Source organism: Dama dama, chromosome 19 (genome assembly GCF_033118175.1).
Source record: "Dama dama isolate Ldn47 chromosome 19, ASM3311817v1, whole genome shotgun sequence".
In the NCBI taxonomy this organism is placed as follows: domain Eukaryota; kingdom Metazoa; phylum Chordata; class Mammalia; order Artiodactyla; family Cervidae; genus Dama; species Dama dama.
The window spans coordinates 91033271-91058529 of NC_083699.1; the positions used below are offsets into that span (position 1 = coordinate 91033271).

Consider the following 25259-nt stretch of genomic DNA (forward strand, 5'->3'; position numbering starts at 1 on the left):
CAAGACCCAGTTTCCCCCACAGTCAGTCTTTACCATAAGGAACCTTTCATAAGCCTCTTATCTTTCTCCATCAGAGGGCAGACAGTCTGAAAACCACATTCACAGAAAACTAACCAATCTAATCACAGGGACCACAGCCTTGTCTAACTCAAGGAAACTATGAGCTATGCCATGTAGGGCCACCCAAGACAGACGGGTCATGGTGGACAGTTCTGACTGTGGTCCACTGGAGAAGGGAATGGCAAACCACTTCAGTATTCTTGCCTTGAGAACCCCATGAACAGTATGAAAAGGCAAAAAGACAGGACACTGAAAGATGAACTCCCCAGGTTGGTAGGTGCCCAATATGCTACCAGAGATCAATGGAAAACTAACTCCAGAAAGAATGAAGAGATGGAGCCAAAGCAAAAACAACACCCAGTTGTGGATGTGACTGGTGATAGAAGCAAGGTCCGATGCTGTAAAGAGCAATATTGCATAGGAACCTGGAATGCTAGGTCCATGAATCAATGCAAATTGGAAGTGGTCAAACAGGAGATGGCAACAACAAACTTCAACATTTTAGGAGTCAGCGAACTAAAATGGACTGGAATGGGTGAATTTAATTCAGATGACCATTATATCTACTACTGTGGGCAAGAATCCCTTAGAAGAAATAGAGTAGCCCTCATAGTCAACAAAATAGTCCGAAATGCAGCACTTGGATGCAATCTCAAAAATGACAGAATGATCTCTGTTCGTTTCCAAGGCAAACCATTGAACATCACAGTAATTCAAGTCTATGCCCCCACTAGTAATGTTGAAGAAGCTGAAGTTGAATGGTTCTATGAAGATCTACAAGACCTTTTACAACTAACCACCACAAAAGATGTCCTTTTCATTATCGGGGACTGGAATGCAAAAGTAGGAAGTCAAGAAACACCTGGAGTAACAGATAAATTTGGCCTTGGAGTACAGAATGAAGCAGGGCAAAGGCTAATAGAGTTTTACAAAGAGAATGCATTGGTCATAGCAAACACCCTCTTCCAACAATACATGAGAAGACGCTACACATGGACATCACCAGATGGTCAACACTGAAATCAGACTGATTATATTTCTTTGCAGCCAAAGATGGAGAAGCTCTATATAGTCAGGAAGAAAAGACTGGGAGCTGACTGTGGCTCAAATCATGAACTCCTTATTGCCAAATTCAAACTTAAATTGAATAAAGTAGGGAAAACCACTGGACCATTCAGGTATGACCTAAATCAAATCCCTAACGATTATACAGGGGAAGTGAGAAATAGATTTAAGGGACTAGATCTGATAGACAGAGTGCCTGGTGAACTATGGACGGAGGTTTGTGACACTGTACAGGAGACAGGGATCAAGACCATCCCCAAGAAAAAGAAATTCAAAAAGGCAAAATAGTTGTCTGAGGGGGCCTTACAAATAGCTATGAAAAGAAGAGAAGCAAAACGCAAAGGAGAAAAGACGAGATATACCCATTTGAATGCAGAGTTCCAAAGAACAGCAAGGAGAGATAAGAAAGCCTTCCTCAGTGATCAGTGCAAAGAAATAGAGAAAAACAATAGAATGGGAAAGACTAGAGATCTCTTAAGAAAAGTAGAGATACCAAGGGAATATTTCATGCAAAGATGGCTCAATAAAGAACAGAAATGTTATGAACCTAACAGAAGCAGAAGATATTAAGAAGAGGTGGTAAGAATACACAAGAACTGTACAAAAAAGATCTTCATGACACAGATAATCATGATGGTGTGATCACTCACCTAGAGCCAGACATCATGGAATGCGCAGTCAAACAGGCCTTAGGAAGCATCATCATGAACAAAGCTAGTGGAGGTGATGGAATTCCAGTTGAGCTATTTCAAATCCTAAAAGATGATGCTATGAAAGTGCTGCACTCAATATGCCAGCAAATTTGGAAAACTCAGCAGTGGCCACAGGACTGGAAAAGGCCAGTTTTCATTTCAAGCCCTAATAAAGGCAATGCCAAAGAATGCTCAAACTACCGCACAGTTGCACTCATCTCACACACTAGTAAAATAATGTTCAAAATTCTCCAAGCCAGGCTTCAACAATATGTGAACCATGAACTTCCAGATGTTCAAGCTGGCTTTAGAAAAGGCAGTGGAACCAGAGATCAAATTGCCAACATCTGCTGGATCATCAAAAAAGCAAGAGAGTTCCAGAAAAACATCTATTTCTGCTTTATTGACTATGCCAAAGCCTTTGACTGTGTGGATCACAATAAACTGTGGATAATTCTGAAAGAGATGGGAATACCAGGACACCTGACCTGCCTCTTGAGAAACCTGTATGTAGGTCAGGAAGTAACAGTTAGAACTGAACATGGAACAACAGACTGGTTCCAAATAGGAAAAGGAGTTTGTCAAGGCTGTATATTGTCACTGTGCTTATTTAACTTATATTCAGAGTACATCATGAGAAATGCTGGGCTTGATGAAGCACAAGCTGGAATCAAGATTGCTGGGAGAAATATTAATAACCTCAGATATGCAGATGGTACCACCCTTATGGCAGAAAGTGATGAAGACCTAAAGAGCCTCTTGATGAAGGTGAAGGAGGAGACTGAAAAAGTTGGCTTAAAGCTCAACATTCAGAAAACAAAGATCATGGCATCTGATCTTACGAAGTCATGGCAAACAGATGGGGAAACTGGAAACAGTGAGAGGCTTTATTTTCGGGGGCTCCAAAATCACTGCAGATGGTGACTGCAGCCATGAAATTAAAAGACTCTTGCTCCTTGGAAGAAAAGTTATGACCAACCTAGATAGCATATTAAAAAGCAGAGACATTACTTTGCCAACAAAGGTCTGTCTAGTTAAAGCTATGGTTTTTCCGGTAGTCACGTATGGATATGAGAGTTGGGCTATAATGAAAGCTGAGCACCGAAGAACTGATGCTTTTGAACTGTGGTGTTGGAGAAGACTCTTGAGAGTCCCTTGGACTCCAAGGAGATCCAAGCAGTCCATCCTAAAGGAAATCAATCTGAATATTCATTGGAAGGACTGATGTTGAAGCTGAAACTCCTATACTTTGGCCACCTGATGCGAAGAGCTGACTCATTTGAAAAGACCTTGATGCTGGGAAAGACTGAAGGCAAGAGGAAAAGGGGACGACAGAGGATGAGATGGTTGGCATCACTGAAACGATGGACATGAATTTGAATAAGCTCTGGGAGTTCGTGATGGACAGGGAGGCCTGGCGTGCCACGATTCATGGGGTCGCAAAGAGTCGGACACGACTGAGCGACTGAACTGAAGGACAAACTGAATAGTTTCTTGTAAATGGAACACAGAAATCCCATTAGGAGAGAGAACTCTTCTTTTCATTTCAAATTATCATAACTTACCACAAATGTAAAATCTTTTCCTTGGGTGTCAGTGGTTGAGAAATCTAGTCGACCTGGATCTATTGCCCCCAATTCCCCTAAACATTCCCCACAGAGCAACCGAGCTTGAGAGTTTGCATCTTGGCAACCTTTCAAGAGCACTGTCACCAACTGTGAGATAACAGGTTCCACTGTTTCACTATCTGTTGCGTATTTGATCAGTTTTTCCTAAAATAAAAGTAGAAAGAAAGTTTATATGTATCTTCTACAAACTAGTATACTTTCCTAACTAGAAAGCTTAAAAACATTAAGGAATATCTGATAAATACTGATAAAATTAAACTCTTGTTCTGCATTCTTTTCACTGAGTTTTTGCTGAGTTCACATACTATAATTCACAATATGTTCTGTAGGATTAGAATCATTAAGTGTGTTTAAGAGTTTTAATTATTAATCTACTAAATAAATAGGTACTGAGTATTATTACATCAGTATACAGAAGTAAGACATGGTTTTATTCCAATGAGTTCACAACCTAAAGGGAAAACAGATATACAAACAAATAATTAAAATATCATACAATATGTGCATTAACAAATACGTGTACAAGGTAAAGAAGCAGTGAAAAAGATGAAAAAGAGCCCAGAGTAATTTTTCAAGCATAACAGGTATTTCAGTAAATACTTCAAGAAGGAAGAGTTATTAGTTCAAATAAGAAAACTGAAGAGTACAAAAAGCAAGTACAGGAGAAAAAGATACAGGAAAAGAATTTGATGGGGATGATTTTTTTTTAAAAGACACAGGAAAAAGAGGTAGGTTTTATGAAAAAAATACGTTGGTTCAAGTAATCTTTCTTCATCCACCTCCTGAGGATGCTGTAATAAAAAACTTAGGGATAAGAAGTGACTACTCTCAAGCCAGGTAAGATTTAGATATTGTATCTTTTTAACCATTTTAGAACTACTTCATTTACATAATTTTCCTGCTAGCAAAAGTAATGCACATACAAGCATTTCAAACTCCATATTAAAACTGTGATTCAAATTAGAGTAATATATTTAGAAAGAAAAATAAAAAGACAACTTTATCTCACCTAGAATCTTTAATAGTAGCTCACTTAAATTAACATTATAGGTTAATTCAGGCATAAATACTTAAAAGAGATGAACCAGTAACCAATAAACAGCAAAACTAATACAATTATAGGCATTTATTGTCTTGCTAAAACTAGATAGTAAGGAAAAGAACATTTTAGTTGTAAAAGATAAATGTAGTTCATACTAAACATATAAATGAGACACTAAAAGAAAGATAATTTTAAAATATACTTATTTAATAAGTTCTTAAGAATGTTTTACTTCACTTCTAGGTTACATAAACTGGGTTTGTACTTTCAACAAAAATTATCCAATTCCAAAAGAATTATGTGTTCAACACATCTATTTAGAAAGCGTTTTTAATGTATGAATCCAATTTTATCATTTTCCAAATGCCTAACCAGTTGTCAAAAAATCCATGTTGCTCTAATTATTTGAAATGTTACTTTTATATCATAAATGTCCATATATGCTTGGGTCTATTTTCAGACTTTCTGTTTCTTCCCACTGGTCTGTTTATTCATGTATCAGTATCACACTTTTATATTTTTCCTAGCTATTTTTACACGTCTGTTCTTCCATCTGAACATTAGTATGAAGTTTTCTAGTTTAAAAAAAACCAACTTAGCATCTTTGGGATGGCATTAAATTTATATATTATACTAGGAAGAACTAAAATCTTCATTAATATTGAGCCAACTTAATAAATAAGGGGTATTTCTGTTTAAATCAATTATATTTTTGCGTCTATCAGGAGTGTTTCAAAGTTTTCCTTACTGGTTTATACATTTTTTGTAACACTTATTTGTAAGTATATTATCTCCTTCTGTTACTACTACAAATTGGGTTTTCCAACAAGTCTTCTACCTGGTTACTGCTAGTTATATGAAGATTATGATTTTTATATTCTCTTTACTGAATTTATTTGTTGTCTGAGTTAGTTTATTGATATTTTCTATAGTTTTCCAAGTATATTACATGGCATCTGTAAATAGGGCTAGTTTCATGTCTTTTCGAAATCTTATGCCTCTGATGGTTTTCTCTAATCTAAGTTCATTGGCCAATACTTCCAACTGAATATTAAATTGCAGTGGAGATAATGAGCAAGTTTGTTTTTAGTGGGAAGGTGTCTTATTTCCCCATCAAGCATGCATGTGTGTATGCACACGTGTGTATGTTGTACACATATACACATATATGTATATGTATACATTTATGATATATCAAAGTACTATCCATCGATTCCTATTTTCTTGAGTGCTTTTATCTGAAATGGATGCTATAGTTTGTCAAACGCTATTTCAGCATTTATGAAAATAACAGCATTATATTTTCTGTTTAATTCTATTATTAGTTCCCTCATCATTTTCCCTCAATCTCTGAGCCCCAGGCAACCATTAGTCTATCTTCTCTAGTTTAGTTCCTCAGAAGTACATATATTCATAATGTATCTTCTTTGTAAGTTCTGTATCTTCTCTTGTATCTTTGTGAATTACAGTGTTTAGCATTATAAAGTGCCCCCTCTTTGTCACATTTGATACTTTTTGGTTTCTATTCTACTTTGCCTAGTGGCAGAATCAGAATTCCTACTTTCTTATTTCAATTTATCTGTCATAAATTTGCTCCTTCCTTTACTTTTAGCCTTTCTAAATAATTTATTTTATATGTGTGTATTACAGAGTTGTTTTCTGCTTTGTAAAACAACTTGTAATTTTTTTTCTTTCTTTTCACATTTATTAATATGATTGATATGTTGGGCCTCAATTCTATCAGCTTTTTAAAATTATAATACTATGTATATTATAATCAGTTCCTAAGATTTAATTTCTTTTGGTACAAAAGAAAAAGTATACTTTTGTTCTAGAGATATCCTTTATATAAATAGGCTTCCCTGGTGGCTCAGATGGTAAAGAAGCAGCCTGCAATACAGAAGACCCAGGTTTAATCCCTGGGTCAGGAAGATCCCTTGGAGAAGGCAATGGCAATCCACTCCAGTATTCTTGCCTGGAGAATCCCATGACTTTTAAAATTATAATACTGTATGTATTATAACTAGCTTCTAAAATTTAATTTCTTTTGGTAAAGAAGAAAATTTATACTTTTGTTCTAGAGGTATCCTTTATATAGAGGTATCCTTTACATAAATAAAAAAGTATCTTTATTTAATCTTCTTTAACCAGTTTTAAATAGTATATTTTGACTCCCAGTTATTGCCTACACAATAGGGACTAAGCTCATTTTACTTATATCTTAGTCTCTTCTTCTCTCATTTAAAAAAAATGTATACTTTCTATCTTATTAAAATCTATAGCACTTACATAGAATTCTCCTGAAGTTGTCCCCACTGTTGTTAAATATATAACTAATAACCATCAGTTCTTTTGCCAAAGTCTCTCCAGTCATCTCTTCATTGAAGGAAGCCATTCTCTAGCCTATCTCTTAGGAAGGGCTTGCTTGTGAAACTTGTATTTCTTCAGTTCTTATATGTTAAAACCCTGTTTATTATTCATGATACTCTAAGGACAGCTTGCCTTATTCTTTATGTCCTTTACATTTTTGAAAATGCTGCTATCATCTAGGTCTATTCTGTATATTACTGTTGAGAATAATGATACTAACTTACTTTTCTTGACCTTTTAAGTGATTTTTTAAGAATATTCTCTTTTACCTGTAGGTCCTGAAGATTTCTTATTATTAAATTCTAAGATATGTCTCAGAGTTGACTATGCTGAGATCAATTTTTACAGGTACACAATGGGTCCTTTCAATATACAGACTTAGGTCTTTTATTTACAGAAAAATTACTTGGATTATAGCTTTAAATATTAGAACTATTGTTTTATTTTTCTTCTTTACAAACTCCATTTGTATGTGAAATCTTTGCCGAATTTCCATTTCATCTGCTTCTTTGATCCTCTGTACTCCTTTCTCTAACCTCATTTTTGTTCTCTTGATTATTCTCCTGCCTTTTTTCAATGCTCCTTCCTAAAGTTTTAGTCACATATACTCCTCCTGTATGCTCCTCATAATTTAACCTTCATTTCTTCAATTTCTTTCTTCAGTTCAGTCACCTCTTGTTTCATATCTTGGTTTTTTGCCCATTTTTCTTTTTAAATTCTTCATTCAATTCCTCTTTTTTTTGGGGGGGTTGGGCATGCCAGATAGCTTGTGATATATTAGATGATGTTACCTGCTTGCCACAGTTGGAAAAGAAATCATTTTTCTTGTTTGTCCTAGATGTTTTGGGTCAGTGTGCTGATTATATTTTCTACTGATAATGCAGAACTACAGTTAGGAGACCGTGATACCTACATTCAAAGAGATTCAAGGCTCCTCCATGTGGTAGCATCATGACCACACTGGCTGCTTCCCACCTTGGGTATATACAAGCTCAGTGACCCAGAAGAATGTACTTGCTACCATCATGTATATCTTTTATCCTAAGAAAATGCTTCTTTCTATCATGAAAACAAATACAACCCAGCTTGCAATCCACTAACTCCTGAGGGTCTTAGGCCTCACATCTTATCATATGAGTTCTTGATATGCAAAAATGAAAACTTCATTGAAAATTTTTTTCCATTTCATAGATTTACAGTGATCTGATATTTTAAATACCAAGTCTCACTCTCACTAAGGTTAGGGATAATCTATATTATGCTGACAAGGAAAAGAATAAAGTTCACTGGCCTCATAAAAACTTAAAATTTAGCTTTATTAAAACTAACAGAATTAATTCCATCAAAATCAAAAATGGCAAAATTATTGAAATTTTACATGGAAGATATCTACAGGAAATACATGAGAAGACTCATATAAACTGCATACATCCTTCCTTAGGAAGATGTAGTAACCTAAAATATAACTGCCAAATCATGATCCTTCCAAAAAAACAAGAAAAAAAATATGCAGACCTCTTCAGCCTTAAAGGGCATCTCATGAATTTACTGATTCTAGGTCAGATCTGATAATCTTGGTAAAATAAAAATCACTTTTTTCATTGAACCTACTGAATCTCAAGCAAATATGCCTATCGTCTTTTCTTGAAATCCACCCTTTCTTTCCTGTAGCTCTTTAATTATATCTTAGGCTTCCCTGGTAGCTTAAACTGTAAAGAATCTGCCTGCAATGCAGGAGACTCGGGTTTGATCCCAGGGTAGGGAAGATTCCCTAGAGAAGGGAATGGGTACCCACTCCAGTATTCTTGCCTGGAGAATCCCAAGGACAGGGAAGCCTGGTGGGCTACAGTCCATGGGATCGCAAACAGTTGGATGCAATTGAGCGACTGACACTTTGACTTTTCATACCTGATTTTTATACAATGTTTCCTTCAAGCTCGTAAGAGCATGAATACGGACGTCTACATTTTCATGCTGAATTGCTTTCATGGATAGCTGAAGAGTTGTCTGAAGATCAGTACTCTCAGAGGTCTCCTATAAAAAGAGCACAGAGGGATACACCTTATCAGTTAACCACATCAGGAACCATTTCAGAAGGTCTGGATTTCCTACACCATTACCATTAAAGTAGTTAAACGGTACCCCAATTGAATGCAGTTTTAAAGAGTAATTTCTATCTCTTCTTTTGTATAGCATATCAATTTTCAGTAATTCTCAGGGAAAGGGATTTTCTTCCAAAATTTTTAGAGAAAAATTTTATATCAACTAAATAAGAATTTACTTATCCAAAATAAACCCTTCTTGGTAAGAAATTCAAGTTTCCCTTAATTTAAAAAGGGCTACATAAAAGCCTTGAACAAGGTCTACAGATTATGCAAATAACTCACTCCTTATTTTGACTACTTACTGTCTTATGACTGATGATTTACCCAGTAAAAAAGCATATAGAGTATTCAGAATGAATCTTGGGATCTGTAATAAATACATTTTCTACTCTGACCCATGCTCAGGTGTCCCACTTTCTGCCCTAAAATAAAATCACCAACAATCGCTTTTAAATTTCAGAGAGTTCACTAAACTTCCAGATATTGGAATGACAGATGATTCTCCTTCTAAAGCTCAGAATTAGTCAGACCTGACATATCTATACCACGGTTTATAGCACAAAGTAATTGGCATCGTCCCACAGCATTTTTTTTCCTTTACTCAGAGTATGCAGCTATGGTCACTTCTTTTAGGGACTGTAAGTAAGAACATATTGATCTGGGTATGGATGGCACAAAAACTGTATCCTTTGCTCTCTGTTCTATCTAATTCTATATTACATCTTTGATCCAGATGCTAAAACTTCCTTCTAAAAATCAGACTCAAGATAGGATTATACAGTAATCAGAAATTAGGCATCAGAATATGACTATAATATCCCCAGACATCATTCTAAAGAATCTGTATTCAGTGTTTTAGCACTTGGAAATAATCTTGTGTGAACGATCTCCTTAACCATACATAAAAAATTGAATACCTTTCTATATTCCTGTAGAACCGCTTTTATCTTTTTTAATTCTTGATGATCAGGTAAAAAATATATTTCATGAAGAAAATCTTGCACAGCATCCCTAACAGTCAGTTGAAAGAAAAAGAATTATTTACCAAATATGAACACTAAAAAACACCACAAAGCAGAGGTTGAAACTAAAGCCAACTTAATTCACATTTAAAAGTGCTAGCTGATTGTTGACAAGTTGAGGATGCTCAGCCAATACTGGCAAATAATCAAATCTGAGAAAATCACCCTGTAGCAGTCTGCTACATTAGTGGCTCTGAAAAATCTCTATGTCTTGATATACACTCCCATGTAGAGTCACTTCAGCTTCAATTTGGGCTAGGTGTGTGATTTGTTTTAAAAATTAGAATGTGGAAGAGATGCTGAACTGACTTTGGGTCTAAGTGTTAAAAAGGTCTGGCAGCTTCTGGTTTTGTTCTCATGAGAGTCCTGAGTCACCATGTAAGAAGTCTGGTCACCATCAGGGACAAGCTACATGGAGACAGTGAGAAGCTCTGAGACTAAATGGAAAGAGGAAGAAGTCCAGTCAAGTCTACCTGCTGGCTGATTGCAATGACCACTGGTAAGAACAGCCAAGGAACTGACCAGCTGAACCCCAGTCCAGACTGCAAAATTATGAGTACTAGGTTTTGAAGTGGTTTATAATGCAGCAATAGAAACTCAACCCCCAAATATAAATTCTCACAAAGATATATTAGAGAAAAATACATAAGTAATTCTTACTGGAGGTTACAATTTTTAACATGCTTCAAACATAAAGCTCTAATATTTCTAGGTCCAAATAAAAGGGTTTCTAAATTCTATCTTTACTAACTCATGCAACAAACACATATTAAGTAACTTCTATGTGCTACTATTTCCTAGAAACTGGGGATGTAACAACCAAGAAAATTGCAATAATTCCTTCACTCAAAAGCTTAAAGTCTTCTCTCTAGTAGAGTGAAAGAGAATTGTTTCATTATATGAAAAGGCAGAGAAATGATTCCTCTATAATAAACAGCAAAGATAAACTATTTGCATAGTAATCCAAAAGGTATTTGAAAAGTGATCTAGATCAGTGATAATGTTGTTCTACTATGTTCAGAATACCAAAAATAGAAGTATTTTAACTGGAAAAAACTCCATTAACTTTTTATTCTTTATTTACTCCTTGATTGGATAGTTCCTGAAAATGACTAATGGAAGTGCAATAGCATATGGATAAGTAAGTAAATAGTACTTAAATTCTAATTTTTCAGAAGCAAAGGAACCCTGATATACAACAGTATGTGCAAAAATGAAAAACAAAAATAAAAACAGGTGTACAGAAAGACATTCCAAACTAAAGAGCATCCTAAGTGAAAAATAAAAATGGAAAGGAGTAATGCAATATTCTTGCATTAGCAATGTGGATTGACTACAGCCTGGTATCTGCTTTGAAAAATCTTGGCAAAGAATTTTAAGAAATAAGATGTGGCCAGATTTTAGAAAGCTTTAAATATCCAGATAAACAATTTGGAATTCAGAAATGGAGAATCACAGAATGTCTCTCCATGATGGAATGATAAAGATAAAGAGATATTTTAAAACATGAACAATACAAAGAAACATAATAAAAACTTAAACGAAGGGAGGCTGGTTAAAGGGTTATTGCAATGAATAAGGGTTTGAAATAAGGCAAGCTGTAGAAACTATGTGATTAGCCCTCCTAACCTTTTTCATGCATTCAACTGTCTGCCTTTTAACTGTGAGAAGAAAGGTAAATTTAGCTTCACCTCTTTCAAAACTGATGAAAAATAATTTTGAGCTATTATTGATCTACTAACTATTAAGCTTAAAATATAATTACAATAAAAGCCATGTCACAACTGAAAGCCATGTCATATCAGTTTGATATGTATTGACTTTAAGCATGTCAATTACTTCTATTTATTAATGGACTCTAAATTAAAAAGAATGTGAACAGTTTACCACAGTAATCCTAATACCTTGATACAAAAATGCAGTAATAAAAAGCTGCTATCTCTATTTCAGTTACAATACCTGTTTTCAATTATGAGGTAGTGAAATATAGCTGCAGTTTCTTTAGGCTGGATGTGTATGAGTGGTAACAAAGCTACTATTACATGACTGAGAAGGGAGCCTAGATAAGCGTGATCCAGGCAACGAACAAAGCAGTCCCAAGCTCTATGTGGAAAAAAAAAAAGTTAAAAGTCACATCAGTTAATTATTAGCTGAACAAACAATGGTAAATACAAAGAATAAGACTATAAGGCAGCTGTAAAGTAAGAAAGATCAGTCAGTATACTGAAATCAAGTGACCTCTATAACACACTAAGTCAAAAAAAGCAAGAAGAAAAACAAAGCTTATAATATGCTACCTTTTGGGGCAGGATTAATATTTTTAAAAAAAAGCATCTGTGAGTGTGTATGCATTTGCTTATACTTTTAGAAAAGGGGGGACTACACAAAATAAAATTAGACACATCTATTTTTGAGCAATTTAGGAACGACGGCTAGATTCTCTGGGTGTAACTTATTACACAAATCTGAATTTAGGACAAAGTAAATGTGTTATATGATTTTTAAATTAAATAAAATAGAAGGAAAAAATCAACCTCTAAAAATATTAAGCAAACTGAAACAACTGAACATCACAATACCAAGTAGATGGCACAGGCACACAGGAAAGAATTATTTTACATGACTTTAAAACATGACTTTATTCTTTCTTAAAAAAATTATCTTTCATATTCTTTTCCATTATAATTTATCACAGAATTCTGAATATAGTAAAACATTATTCTGACTGTACATCTCCAGTAAAATTTAGTCAAGAACAAAAAGAAACTTTAAGAAGCTTAAACTGCATTCAGGAGTTTTATTGTTAGCAGTAATACTGAAATTAAACTAAATTAGCAATGAGCCAAATCCTACATGCCAAAATCTCACTGGCCAAAAAGAAATGTCGAGAGGGTGTTTAAGGGATTAATCTATTTACGGGACTTACTTAGGGGGCCATATAATCAAATGTGTGACATTTTATTTGGATTTTAATTCAAATAAGTCAACATCTTTGGGGAAAACATCTCTGAGACAACTGGAGAAATCTGAATTTTTAGACGGTATTAAGGAAATCCTTATTAATTCTGCTAAGTATAATAATTTATGATGGTTACATATTTTTAAGATGCCCTTATCCATTAGATACCTCTAAGGTTTTAGAAATAAAATGATATGATATTGGGTTTTCTTTAAAACATTCTAAGTAACAATAAGTAGAAGTAGAAGGGTTAAATAAAATAAGATTAACAAAGTTGCTAACTACCGAGGTTGGGAAGTGAGTATGCAGCGGTTCATTACACTATTCTATTTCTCAGGATATTAAAAGATTTCACAGCAAAATGTTTTAAAAGAAGTAAACACATTCCCTTTTCAGTGCAAATACCTCTCTATATTACATCTGGTTTGAACCCAATTTCCCTCAAAGGGATAAGAATTCAAGTTAGTGTTACTGGGAGATGCAAAATATCTAATGAACTCAGGTTGCCATTTACCTGCAACACAATTCAGGAAAATCATCCTTGAATCGAAGGCCAGTTCTCAGCGTGGTCATCATCTTCACCCTCACAGAACTGACATGTTTGGGTCCCATCAATTTCATTAAAGACATTAAACTGTTCAAGGCCTGAAAAGTAAGTAGGGCTTCAAAATAAAGCCACAAACACACTGGCAGGAGCAGATGAGCCCTAAGGACAAGTGCTTTCCATCTTAATCTCAGTGTATATCTATTCTCTGACAACACAAAGCCTAATGGTGGTAGTTTATTTTGTTCAAGTGCTTTTGTAAGAATTATAATTTGAAAAATACAAGTTGGGTTCCTTGCTTTTTTTTTCCTGCTTTTGAAAGTGATTTGTTATTTTGGTCCTTGTGGTCCTCTTAAGCAGTAATTTTCATTTATTAAAACCATAATACCAATTTTTTTCTCCATATCCATCTTAAGCAGCTATGCAACACATGCATTTATGTCCTAACGGTACTAAATTCAAATGCTCTAATTTAGTAAAACAGGTAACTAATGACATTCTCAGAAAATAGTACACACATTTTATTGTGTGGAACACAGAATCAGACTTGTATGAATAGCTTCAGATTCTAACAAATGGGTAAAGAAACTCTCCGGTCAACCTTAACTATGTGGAAAAACACGAAAGCTCTTTATGTTTTAAACAAACAAACTCTAGTTTTCTTAGACTTGAGGTTATCCTTTCACTTGGGATAACAATAAGAAAGATTTTACATAGACAGAAGTCATTTCGGGGATTAAATTCACCAGTTGACACCAAAAGAACAAGTATTTGTTGCTGAAATTTTTATAGATTAATATTGTACCCCGTCTTTCCTAGCTCTTTAAGGTCATTAAGAATGTGGAGTATAGATTGGAAAAAAAGCATCTATTCATGGGCTTTTATTATAATTTTACTGACTGCAGAGTGGGAAGCAATAAAAATGAAAATTTAATCAGTATCTAAAATACTATCCCAAACTACAGACAAAAATTTCCATTTGTGATAGCAATCATAATGAAACTACACTGAATGCGTTTAAATATATACAGATAAATACAGAAGTTACTTTACTTTCTGTAGCCCAACACTTTTGGTATTCAAAAACACCATGAGACATGACTCACATGAGACCAATTTGGGTTAACGAATTTAATAATGCAACTTTTGTTTGCGCTGTCAGGGAATGCTGGTCTCTTTTCTTCCCATCGACCTAGATATTGTGATGATGTAAGCCTGAAGCTGCTGGAGCCATCACCTGGCACTCAAGTTAGAGCTAATCCAAGGAAATTTGAGTTAAGTGATTAATTCTGAGAATAAAATACTGAAAATCAAGTTATGCCAGAGGCTATGTATTATCTTTATACTTTTAGTTACATAGGCAACAAATTCCTTCAAGTCACTTTGGGTGAGTTTTCTGTCCCTTATAAACAAAAGAACAGTAAATGATAACATTTTCTTTTCAGATTCCTCAAAAGCATATGTGAGTTGTTCAGGAATACAGAATATCATGTTTGACAATTTTTTTTCTTTCACTGTTTGCAGCTAGAAGCAGATATCTCCTACATATTCTATATGAATTCTGTTCTGGCCCTTTGTAACCAACTACCATCACCTACCATTTTCTTATCTTCAATACCAACACTGGAGCTTAGCAACTGCATATTGAAAAAAGCCAAAATGCCCAACAACTTGGGTTGCAAGTAATCAGCCTAAGGGGAAAAAAACCAACACATAAAAAAGGTATTACATAGTTTCACACAGACCAAATTTCATAAGTCAACCATTTATTTAATATCATTTCTGTTTTATCTAACTACATTAGAATACTGGAAATAACCAGTGGCAGAATTACATTTCTCCCAAAGCATGTATTTTCACATGTAATACTTTAAAAATTAATAAAACTGATTCACAATTGTCATGATAATATATGAGATAATATATGATTAAATAGTTCTATACCGAGAGAAAATCATAAGCTTTTGAACTAGAGTTGAGCTATGGTAGAATCCTCAGGATCTGACTCATGTCAGGATCCAGGGTGGTGAGGATATTTATCCTAAGGGGAAGAATAGAAAAAGACAAGTGAACGTCCTTATTTAGAGCATTTAGAGCTAAGGTGGGAAAAACAAGTTACTTGAACAAGGAACAGGTCCTCTGCCAGAGGGGCTTTTCCCAGGTGCCACTAGTGGTAAAGAACCTGCCTGCCAATGCAGGAGACACAGAGATACAGGTTCGATCCCTGGGTCGGGAAGATCCCCTGGAGGAGGAAATGGCAACCCACTCCAGTACTCTTGCCTGCAGAATCCCTGTAGAGGAGCCTGGTGAACCACAGTCCAGAGTGTCACAAAGAGTCAGACACGACTGAAGCAACTTAGCACACAGGCACACGCACCCCGCCAGAATGACGGTCTGCCCTAGCGGTCAATATCCCCTGAGGAAACAGTAACAGGGCTACAAACCTTGGGCATCAACAGCTACAAGATAGGTATCACTAATTATGGCATTTGGGGTCTCCTGAAGTGGACAGGGTTAACTCTTTCTTGCAAGAGGGGCATAGAGGACAGGGTATGGACTTTAAGTCAGCCAAACCTGGGTCCAAATCCCAATTTTAAAACCTCCTATTTAGAAAGATGGTAACGATAACCCTATAGGCAAAACAGAAAAAGAGACACAGATGTACAGAACAGACTTTTGGACTCTGTAGGAGAAGGTGAAGGTGGGATGTTTTAAGAGAACAGCATCGAAACATATATATTATCTAGGGTGAAAGAGATCACCAGCCCAGGTTGGATACATAAGACAAGTGCTCGGGGCTGGTGCACTGGGAAGACCCAGAGGGATCGGGTAGAGAGGGAGGTGGGAGGGGGAATCGGGATGGGGAATACATGTAAATCCATGGCTGATTCATGTCAATGTATGACAAAAACCACTACAATACTGTAAAGTAATTAGCCTCCAACTAATAAAAATAAATGGGAAAAAAAAAAACTTCCTAGTTTATGATGTTGGATGAGTTACTCAGCTCTTCTGAGTCTATAAGATGGGAACAATGAAAGTATCAACTGCATAAAGCTACTGTAGAGATTAAATAAGATAATATGTATTAAATGCTTAGAATACAGCAAATGTTAAATAAAACTTAATATTATTACAAACTGGGACTGTGAGTACTCTGCAAAGAACTTTCCTCTCTATAAAAAGTCTTCAACAGGGGGCTTCCCTGGTGGCTTGGTGGTAAAGAATTCATCTGTCAGTACAGGAGACAAGGATTCAATCCCTGGTCCAGGAAAAATCTCACGTGCTGTGGAGCAACTAGACTTCTGAACCACAACTACTGAGCCTGTGCTCTAGAGCCCAAGAATCCCAACTACTGAGCCCACATGCTGTAACTACTGAAACCTGACAACCCGTGCTCCGCAACAAGGGAAGCAACTGCGATGAGAGACCAGCACACCACACTGAGGAAAAGCTTCTGCTCACCACAACTAGAGAAAAGCCTGCACAGCAGCAAAGATCCAGCAGAGCCAAAAATAAATAAATAAAAATTTTAAAAATCTTTACCAAAATTAGTTAGGACAAGAACATGAGTAATGTGCATGTTTAAGCTACCACAATAAACACAATGAAGGTGTGATTAAAAAAAAAAAAAAAAACTTCATATATTGGCAAGAAAAGGGACCAAAAACAAGGAGGGAAGCTGGGGAGAAGCAGCAATTAGAATATTTTCCAACTCCAGGAAAAAGTTGCATTGTTTGACACTGAGGTACCTAATTCAAGTATCTTTAGGTCACACACGCTACCAGGTTGGGTGAGGAGGTAAGAAAGGTGTACACTAGCTCACTGTAGAGAGGAAGCTTAGTGTCCAACACATTCTCCAGATTAAATGTTGGGATAAACTTTTTTCTCTTGCAGAGGACAGAGAATCATCTGTTTACCAAAGCCTAAAACTGCACTTAATTTACAAACTTCCAATTTGGATTAAGACTCAAGTTTAATATGTCATAATTCACTAATTGCAAGGTTCTAGCTCATTCCTAAATGAAAAGTTGATATAGGTGATACTCACATAATCTATGTCAACATTCTAATTTCTTACACTTAGACAAATAGTTCATTTATCTGCCACTCACCAAATATTTATTATGTATGTCTAGAATACTCTGCTAGGTACAAGTGTACAAGATAAGCAGTCACTTTCTCCCTACTAGCTTACACGGGAGACTGATAGAAGATGATGACATTTAATAAGTAAGTATGTAAATAAGTTTGTAATAAGTGCTATAAAGAAACAGACATGGTCATATGAGAGAGAAGAACTGGAATGACGTGATTAGGAATTTAGATGGGATGATCAGGAAACTCTAAGATCTAAAGAATGAGAAACATCCAGGAGAAAATTCCAAGTAAAGAGACTATCTACTGTAAAGGTTGTGAAGGAGGAAAAAGCTTGACATCTTTAAGAAACATAAACAATACTGAAACATAGGAAGGAAGGAAGATAAAAGTTGTACAATATGTGAGGGTGGAAAAGTAGGCACCACGTAGAGCCTTATAGAGTAATGAAAATCCCAGAAGAAATTTAACCAAGGGAATGAGTTTAAGCTGTCAGAAGAGTATTTCAAATGCTGTGTAAGTAACTGATTAAAGACGTAGGAAAGAAAGAGCAAAATGAGAGAATAATTAGGAAGTTATCACAGTTGTCCTGGAGTAAGATGATGGTCACTTGTATAAGGGTGGTGGCTGCAGATAAGGAAAGACAGACTTGGGGGACAGACTTGAAAGGACTTGTTGATACTTAATTTTAAAGGATACAGGAAATGGAGGGCTCATGAATGCCTTCTAGGTTTTGATCTGAGGAACTGATATCTGAGGACAGATATTGTAGATATTGGTACCATTTTCTGAGAAGTAAAGAGGAACAGGTTAGGGAAGGAAAATAGAGATTTTTATAATTTGGGCTTCCATACTGGCTCAGATGGTAAAGAATCTGCCTGCAAGGCAGGAGACCCAGATTCAATCCCTGGGTTGTGAAGATCTCCTGGATAAGGAAACCAGTGGCAACCCACTCCATTATTTTTGCCTGGAGAATTCCATGGACAAAGGAGCCTGGCAAGCTACAGTCCATGGTGTCACAAAGAGTCAGACATGACTGACTGACTAACATTGGGGAATGGAAATGTAATGTTTGGACTTGTTTGACATGTTTAAAAAGACAGGCAAACATAGATGATAAACAGGAGGTTGGACAGTCTCGGTTTGTCAATTTCCTCATCCTCAGATCCATTCTCTGTCCTTTTCTGCCTGCCTATCTCTGTTTATTTCCACTGCAAACCATTCAATATCACAGTAATCCAAGTATATGCCCCAAACAGTACTGCTGAAGAAGCTGAAGTTAAACGGTTCTTTGAAGACCTATAAGACCTTATAGAACTGACACCCAAAAAAGATGTCCTTTTCATCAGAGGGGACTGGCATGCAAAAGGAGGAAGTCAAGAGATAACTGGAGTAACAGGCAAATTTGGCCTTGGAGTACAAGCTAAAGCAGGGCAAAGGCTAACAGAGTTTTGCCAAGAAAATGCACTGGTCATAGCAAACACCATCCTCCAACAACACATGAGAAGACTACACATGGACATCACCAGATGGTCAATACTGAAATTAGATTGATTACATTCTTTTCAGCCAAAGATGGAGAAGCTCTATATAGTCAGCAAAAACAAGACCGGGAACTGAAGGTGGCTCAGATCATGAACTCCTTACTGTCAAATTCAGACTGAAATTGAAGAAAGTAGGGAAAACCATTAGACCATTCAGATATGACCTAAATCAAATCCCTTATGATTATACAGTGGAAATGACAAATAGATTCAAGGGATTAGATCTGATAGACAGAGTGCCTGAAGAACTATAGACAGGGGTTCATGCCATTATACAGGGGGCAGTAATCAAGACCATCCCCAAGAAAAAGAAATGCAAAAGGCAAAATGGTTGTCTGACAAGGCCTTACAAATAGCTGAGAAAAGAAAAGAAGTGAAAGGCAAAAGAGAAAAGGAAAGATATGCCCATCTGAATGTAGAGTTCCAAAGAATAGCAAGGAGAGATAAAAAAACCCTTCCTCAGTGATCAATGCAAAGAAATAGAGGAAAACAATAGAATGGGAAAGACTAGAGATCTCTTCAAGAAAATTAGAGATACCAAGGGAACATTTCATGCAAAGATAGACACAATAAAGGACAGAAATGGTGTCTGAATGTAGAGTTCCAAAGAATAGCAAGGAGAGATAAAAAACCCTTCCTCAGTGATCAATGCAAAGAAATAGAGGAAAACAATAGAATGGGAAAGACTAGAGATCTCTTAAGAAAATTAGAGATACCAAGGGAACATTTCATGCAAAGATAGACACAATAAAGGACAGAAATGGTACAGACTTAACAGAAGCAGAAGATATTAAGGAGAGGTGGCAAGAATACACAGAAAAACTGTACAAAAAAGATCTTCACGACACAGATAATCATGATGGTATGATCACTCACCTAGAGCCAGACATCCTGGAATGCGAAATCAAGTGGGCCTTAGGAAACATCACTACGAACAAAATTAGTGGAGGTGATCGAATTCTAGTTGAGCTATTTCAAATCCTAAAAGATGATGCTATGAAAGTGCTGCACTCAATATGCCAGCAAATTTGGAAAACTCAGCAGTGGCCACAGGACTGGAAAAGGTCAGTTTTCATTCCAATTCCAAAGAAAGGCAATGCCAAAGAATGTTCAAACTACCACACAATTGCACTTATCTCACACGCTAGTAAAGTAATGCTCAAAATTCTCCAAGCCAGGCTTCAACAGTATGTGAATGGTGAACTTCTAGATGTTCAAGCTGGATTTAGAAAAGGCAGAGGAACCAGAGACCAAGTTGCCAGCATCCACTGGATCATCGAAAAAGCAAGAGAGTTCCAGAAAAACATCTATTTCTGCTTTATTGACTACGCCAAAGCCTTTGACTGTGTGATCACAATAAACTGTGGAAAATTCTGAAAGAGATGGGAATACCAGACCACCTGACCTGCCTCCTGAGAAATATGTATGCAGGTCAAGAAGCAACAGTTAGAACCAGACATGGAACATCAGACTGGTTCCAAATTGGGAAAGGAGTACGTCAAGGCTGTATATTGTCACCCTGCTTATTTAACTTATATGCAGAATACATAATGTGAAATTCTGGACTGGATGAATGACAAGCTGGAATCAAGAGTGCCAGGAGAAATATCAATAGCCTCAGATACATAGATGACACCACTCTTATGGCAGAAAGGGAAGAACCAAAGAGCCTCTTGATGAAAGTGAAAGAGGACAGTGAAAAAGTTGGCTTAAATCTCAACATTCAGAAAACAAAGATCATGGCATCTGGTCCCATCATTTCATGGCAAACAGATGGAGAAACAGTGGAAACAGTGAGAGGCTTTATATTTTTGGGCTCCAAAATCACTGCAGATGGTGACTGCAGCCATGAAATTAAAAGATGTTTGCTGCTTGGAATGAAAGCTATGACCAACCTAGATAACATATTAAAAAGCAGAGACATAATTTTTTACTTTGACTGTGCGGACCTTTGTCAGCTAATTGCTGGGGAGAAGTAGCAAGTAGAATATTTTCCAACTCCAGGAAAAAGATGCATTGTTTGACACTGAGGTACCTAATTCATGTATCTTTAGGTCACACATGATACCAGGTTGGGTGAGGAGGTAAGAAAGGTATACACTAGGTCACTGTAGAGAGGAAGCTTAGGGTCTGCCTAGTCAAAGCTATGGTTTTTCCAGTAGTCCTATATGGATGTGAGAGTTGGACTATAGAGGAAGTTGAGCGCAAAAGAACTGATGCTTTTGAACTGTCGTGTTGAAGAAGACTCTTGAGAGTCCCTTGGACTGCAAGGAGATCAAAGAGTCAATCCTAAAGGAAATCAGTCCTGAATATTCATTGCAAGGATTGATGCTGAAGCTGAAACTCCAATACTTTGGCCACCTGATTGTGAAGAATTGATTCATTGGAAAAGACCCTGATGCTGGGAAAGGTTGAAGGCAGGAGGAGAAGAGGACGACAGAGGATGAGATAGCTGGATGGCATCACCGACTTGATGGACGTGAGTTTGAGCAAGCTCCAGGAGTTGGTGATAGACAAGGAAGCCTGGTGTGCTGCAGTCCATGGGGTGGCAAAGAGTCAGACATGACTGAGCAACTAAACTGAACTGTACTGATGTGCCTGGGAGGCCAACCAGATTTCATCACTCAAGATTCCTTTTCCTCTGGGTTTCCGGCTAAATTCAGTCAAGTGGAGCCACCAATAGGAGAACATAGGGCAGGAGTAGAGAGTGTGATATTTATAACTTCCTGCACTATCTGGGTTGTGAGGTGCTTCTGGTAGTGGTTATATTCCTCCACGACAAGAGCCCTTCCCAAGCACCATGGTTCTAGCTCTCTGGTGATACCATTTCTTCTTGCCCAGGAGTAAGGGGAGCATATGTTTCCTGCTGTTTCTAGTCTTGGGTTTCTTAACATTCCCTGCTAGTTCTCTTAACCTTGCTTATGTCAGTGAAAATAGCCCCTTCATTAAATTATTTTCAATGAAACATTTGCGTGTGTGCCATCTGTTTCCTGCCAGGACCTAACTTGCATTAAGTCCACAAGCCCAAAGTTCAAGAGAGTTCTGGACTAGAATTTCAATTACAAAATCATCAAAATATAAATCATATTAAAGGACCAGAGGAATTCAGATTCCCTCTCATTTAAGGAGAGAATATTTATAGAGAAAAAGACCCAATTACATAGTACTGAATCTAACATATAGAGAATAAGTAGACAAAGTACAGATTAAGAATGAGTGGACAATCACCAATGAGTGAATATATGAATGAATATTATACACACACACACACATATATATACAATGGAATATTGTGCTTAGTTGCTCAGTCATGTCTGACTCTGTTATGCCATAGACTATAGTCTGCCAAGCTCCTACGTCCATGAGGATTCTCCAGGCAAGAATGCTGTAGTGGGTTGCCACGCCTTCCTCCAGGGGATCTTCCCAACCCAGGGATCCAACCCAGTCTCCTGCATTGCATGAGGATCTTTAGTGTCTGAGCTACCAGGGAAGCCCAAGAATACTGGAGTGGGTAGCCTGTCCCTTCTACAGGGGAACTTCCTAACCCAGGAATTGAACCAGGGTCTCCTACATTGGATTCCTGACCAGCTGAACTACCTGGGAAGCCCACTGGAATACCACTCAGCCATAAAAAGAATGAAATAATGCCATTTGCAGCAACATGGGTGAACCTAGAGATTATCACACTAAACAAAATGTCAGAAAGAGAAAGATAAACACTATATGCTATCACTTATACATGGAATCTAAAATATGGCACAAATGAACTTATCTATGAAAAGAAACAGATTCACAGACATAGAGAACAGACTTGTGGTTACAGGAGTGGGAGAGGGATGGACTGGGAGTTTGTGATTAGCAGATGCAAACTATTATATATAGAATGAATAAATAGCAAGGCCCTATTGTATATATAACACAGGGAACTATAGTCAGTATCATTTAACAGACCATAACAGAAAGGAACATGAAAAAGAATAGATATATATGTATAAATGAATTACTGTATTCACAACAGAAATTAACAAAACATTGTAAATCAACCATACTTCAATAAAATAAATTAAGAAATAAAGAATGAGTGGACAGTGAAGCAAAAAGAAAATCAAGAAAATATGGTGTCACAGATGCACAGAGGAAGGGATGGTCAGCTGTACTGAACACCAGTGAAAGTCGAATAAGACAGAAAAAGAGAAGCAACCACTGGATTTGAAAGCTGCTGCTGCTGCTAAGTCACGTCAGTCGTGTCCAACTCTGTGTGACCCCATAGACGGCAGCCCACCAGGCTCCCTGGGATTCTCCAGGCAAGAATACTGGAGTGGGTTGCCACTTCCTTCTCCAGTGCAGGAAAGTGAAAAGTGAAAGTGAAGTCGCTCAGTCATGTCCCCATGGACTGTAGCCTACCAGGCTCCTCCATCCATGGGATTTTCCAGGCAAGAGTACTGGAGTGGGGTGCCATTGCCTTCTCCGGGATTTGACAGCAGGAAGATCATTTTTGACCCTGACAAGATGAAAATTTCAGTAGAATATTTCAAACAGAGTCAGAGTTGAATGAGTTAAAGAATGGTGGTAAATGAGAAAGCCAAGACAGAAACCTCTCAAGATATTCTGCTGATAGTATTTTGAATATCTTCAAAGAATGAGGACAATCAAAAGAAAAAAATAGTGAGTCTGAGACTTATATGTTTTTTCTACATGAAGAAATAAAGCAGTAAGATGATTTCAGATACAAATTTAAGACAGGGAAAGACAAAAAGGAATATTTCCTAACCTGCCTTAAACCCAACAAAGAATTTAAATATAGTTTAGAACTGATAAAGTTAGTATGTTGTGCCAAGGAAGGGATAGTGCCACCAGGGGAAGCTATGAATGTATTCTGATCCACAGTTAAAAGGTAGTGAAGAAAAATAAACAGCTTTACCCAATGAAAAAATAAAATCTAAAATCATTTGAAAATGTATATTTTTCATCCTGATATGTATGCTGTGACCATGCAATTTAAATAAACAGTCTTTTCAAGACAAAAATTCAAATTTAAAATTTAAATAAATCTCTAGCATTTGGGAAATACATAAAACACCTGTTTTTCAACGGTATTTTTCACAGAACTAGAACAAATAATTTCACAATTTGTATGGAAATACAAAAAACCTCGAATAGCCAAAGTAATCTTGAGAAAGAAGAATGGAACTGGAGGAATCAACCTGCCTGACTTCAGACTCTACTACAAAGCCACAGTCATCAAGACAGTATGGTACTGGCACAAAGACAGAAATATAGATCCATGGAACAGAATAGAAAGCCCAGAGATAAATCCACGAACCTATGGACACCTTATCTTCGACAAAGGAGGCAAGGATATACAATGGAAAAAAGACAACCTCTTTAACAAGTGGTGCTCGGAAAGCTGGTCAACCACTTGTAAAAGAATGAAACTAGGACACTTTCTAACACCATACACAAAAATAAACTCAAAATGGATTAAAGATCTAAATGTAAGACCAGAAACTATAAAACTCCTAGAGGAGAACATAGGCAAAACACTCTCTGACATGAATCACAGCAGGATCCTCTATGACCCACCTCCCAGAATATTGGAAATAAAAGCAAAAATTAACAAATGGGACCTAATGAAACTTAAAAGCTTTTGCACAGCAAAGGAAACTATAAGTAAGGTGAAAAGACAGCCCTCAGATTGGGAGAAAATAATAACAAATGAAGAAACAGACAAAGGATTAATCTCAAAAATATACAAGCAACTCCTGCAGCTCAATTCCAGAAAAATAAATGACCCAATCAAAAAATGGACCAAAGAACTAAACAGACATTTCTCCAAAGAAGATATACAGATGGCTAACAAACACATGAAAAGATGCTCAACATCACTCATTATCAGAGAAATGCAAATCAAAACCACAGTGAGGTACCATTACACGCCAGTCAGGATGGCTGCTGTCCAAAAGTCTACAAGCAATAAAGGCTGGAGAGGGTGTGGAGAAAAGGGAACCCTCTTACACTGTTGGTGGGAATGCAAACTAGTACAGCCACTATGGAGAACAGTGTGGAGATTCCTTAAAAAACTGGAAATAGAACTGCCATATGACCCAGCAATCCCACTTCTGGGCATACA

General features: G+C 36.7%; 1 protein-coding gene across 2 annotated transcripts in view; it reads right to left on the reverse strand.

The window, feature by feature from the left end:
• Nucleotides 1-25259, reverse strand: part of ATR (ATR serine/threonine kinase) — a 114589-nt gene that overhangs the window by 59502 nt on the left and 29828 nt on the right. For both annotated transcript variants that reach the window (XM_061167772.1, XM_061167771.1), the window contains exons 17-22: nucleotides 15086-15178; nucleotides 13458-13588; nucleotides 11944-12087; nucleotides 9880-9973; nucleotides 8766-8891; nucleotides 3383-3589 (exon numbers count right to left, since the gene is read on the reverse strand). In XM_061167772.1, coding sequence (XP_061023755.1) covers nucleotides 3383-3589; nucleotides 8766-8891; nucleotides 9880-9973; nucleotides 11944-12087; nucleotides 13458-13588; nucleotides 15086-15178 — 795 coding nt within the window. The remainder of the gene's footprint in view (nucleotides 1-3382; nucleotides 3590-8765; nucleotides 8892-9879; nucleotides 9974-11943; nucleotides 12088-13457; nucleotides 13589-15085; nucleotides 15179-25259) is intronic.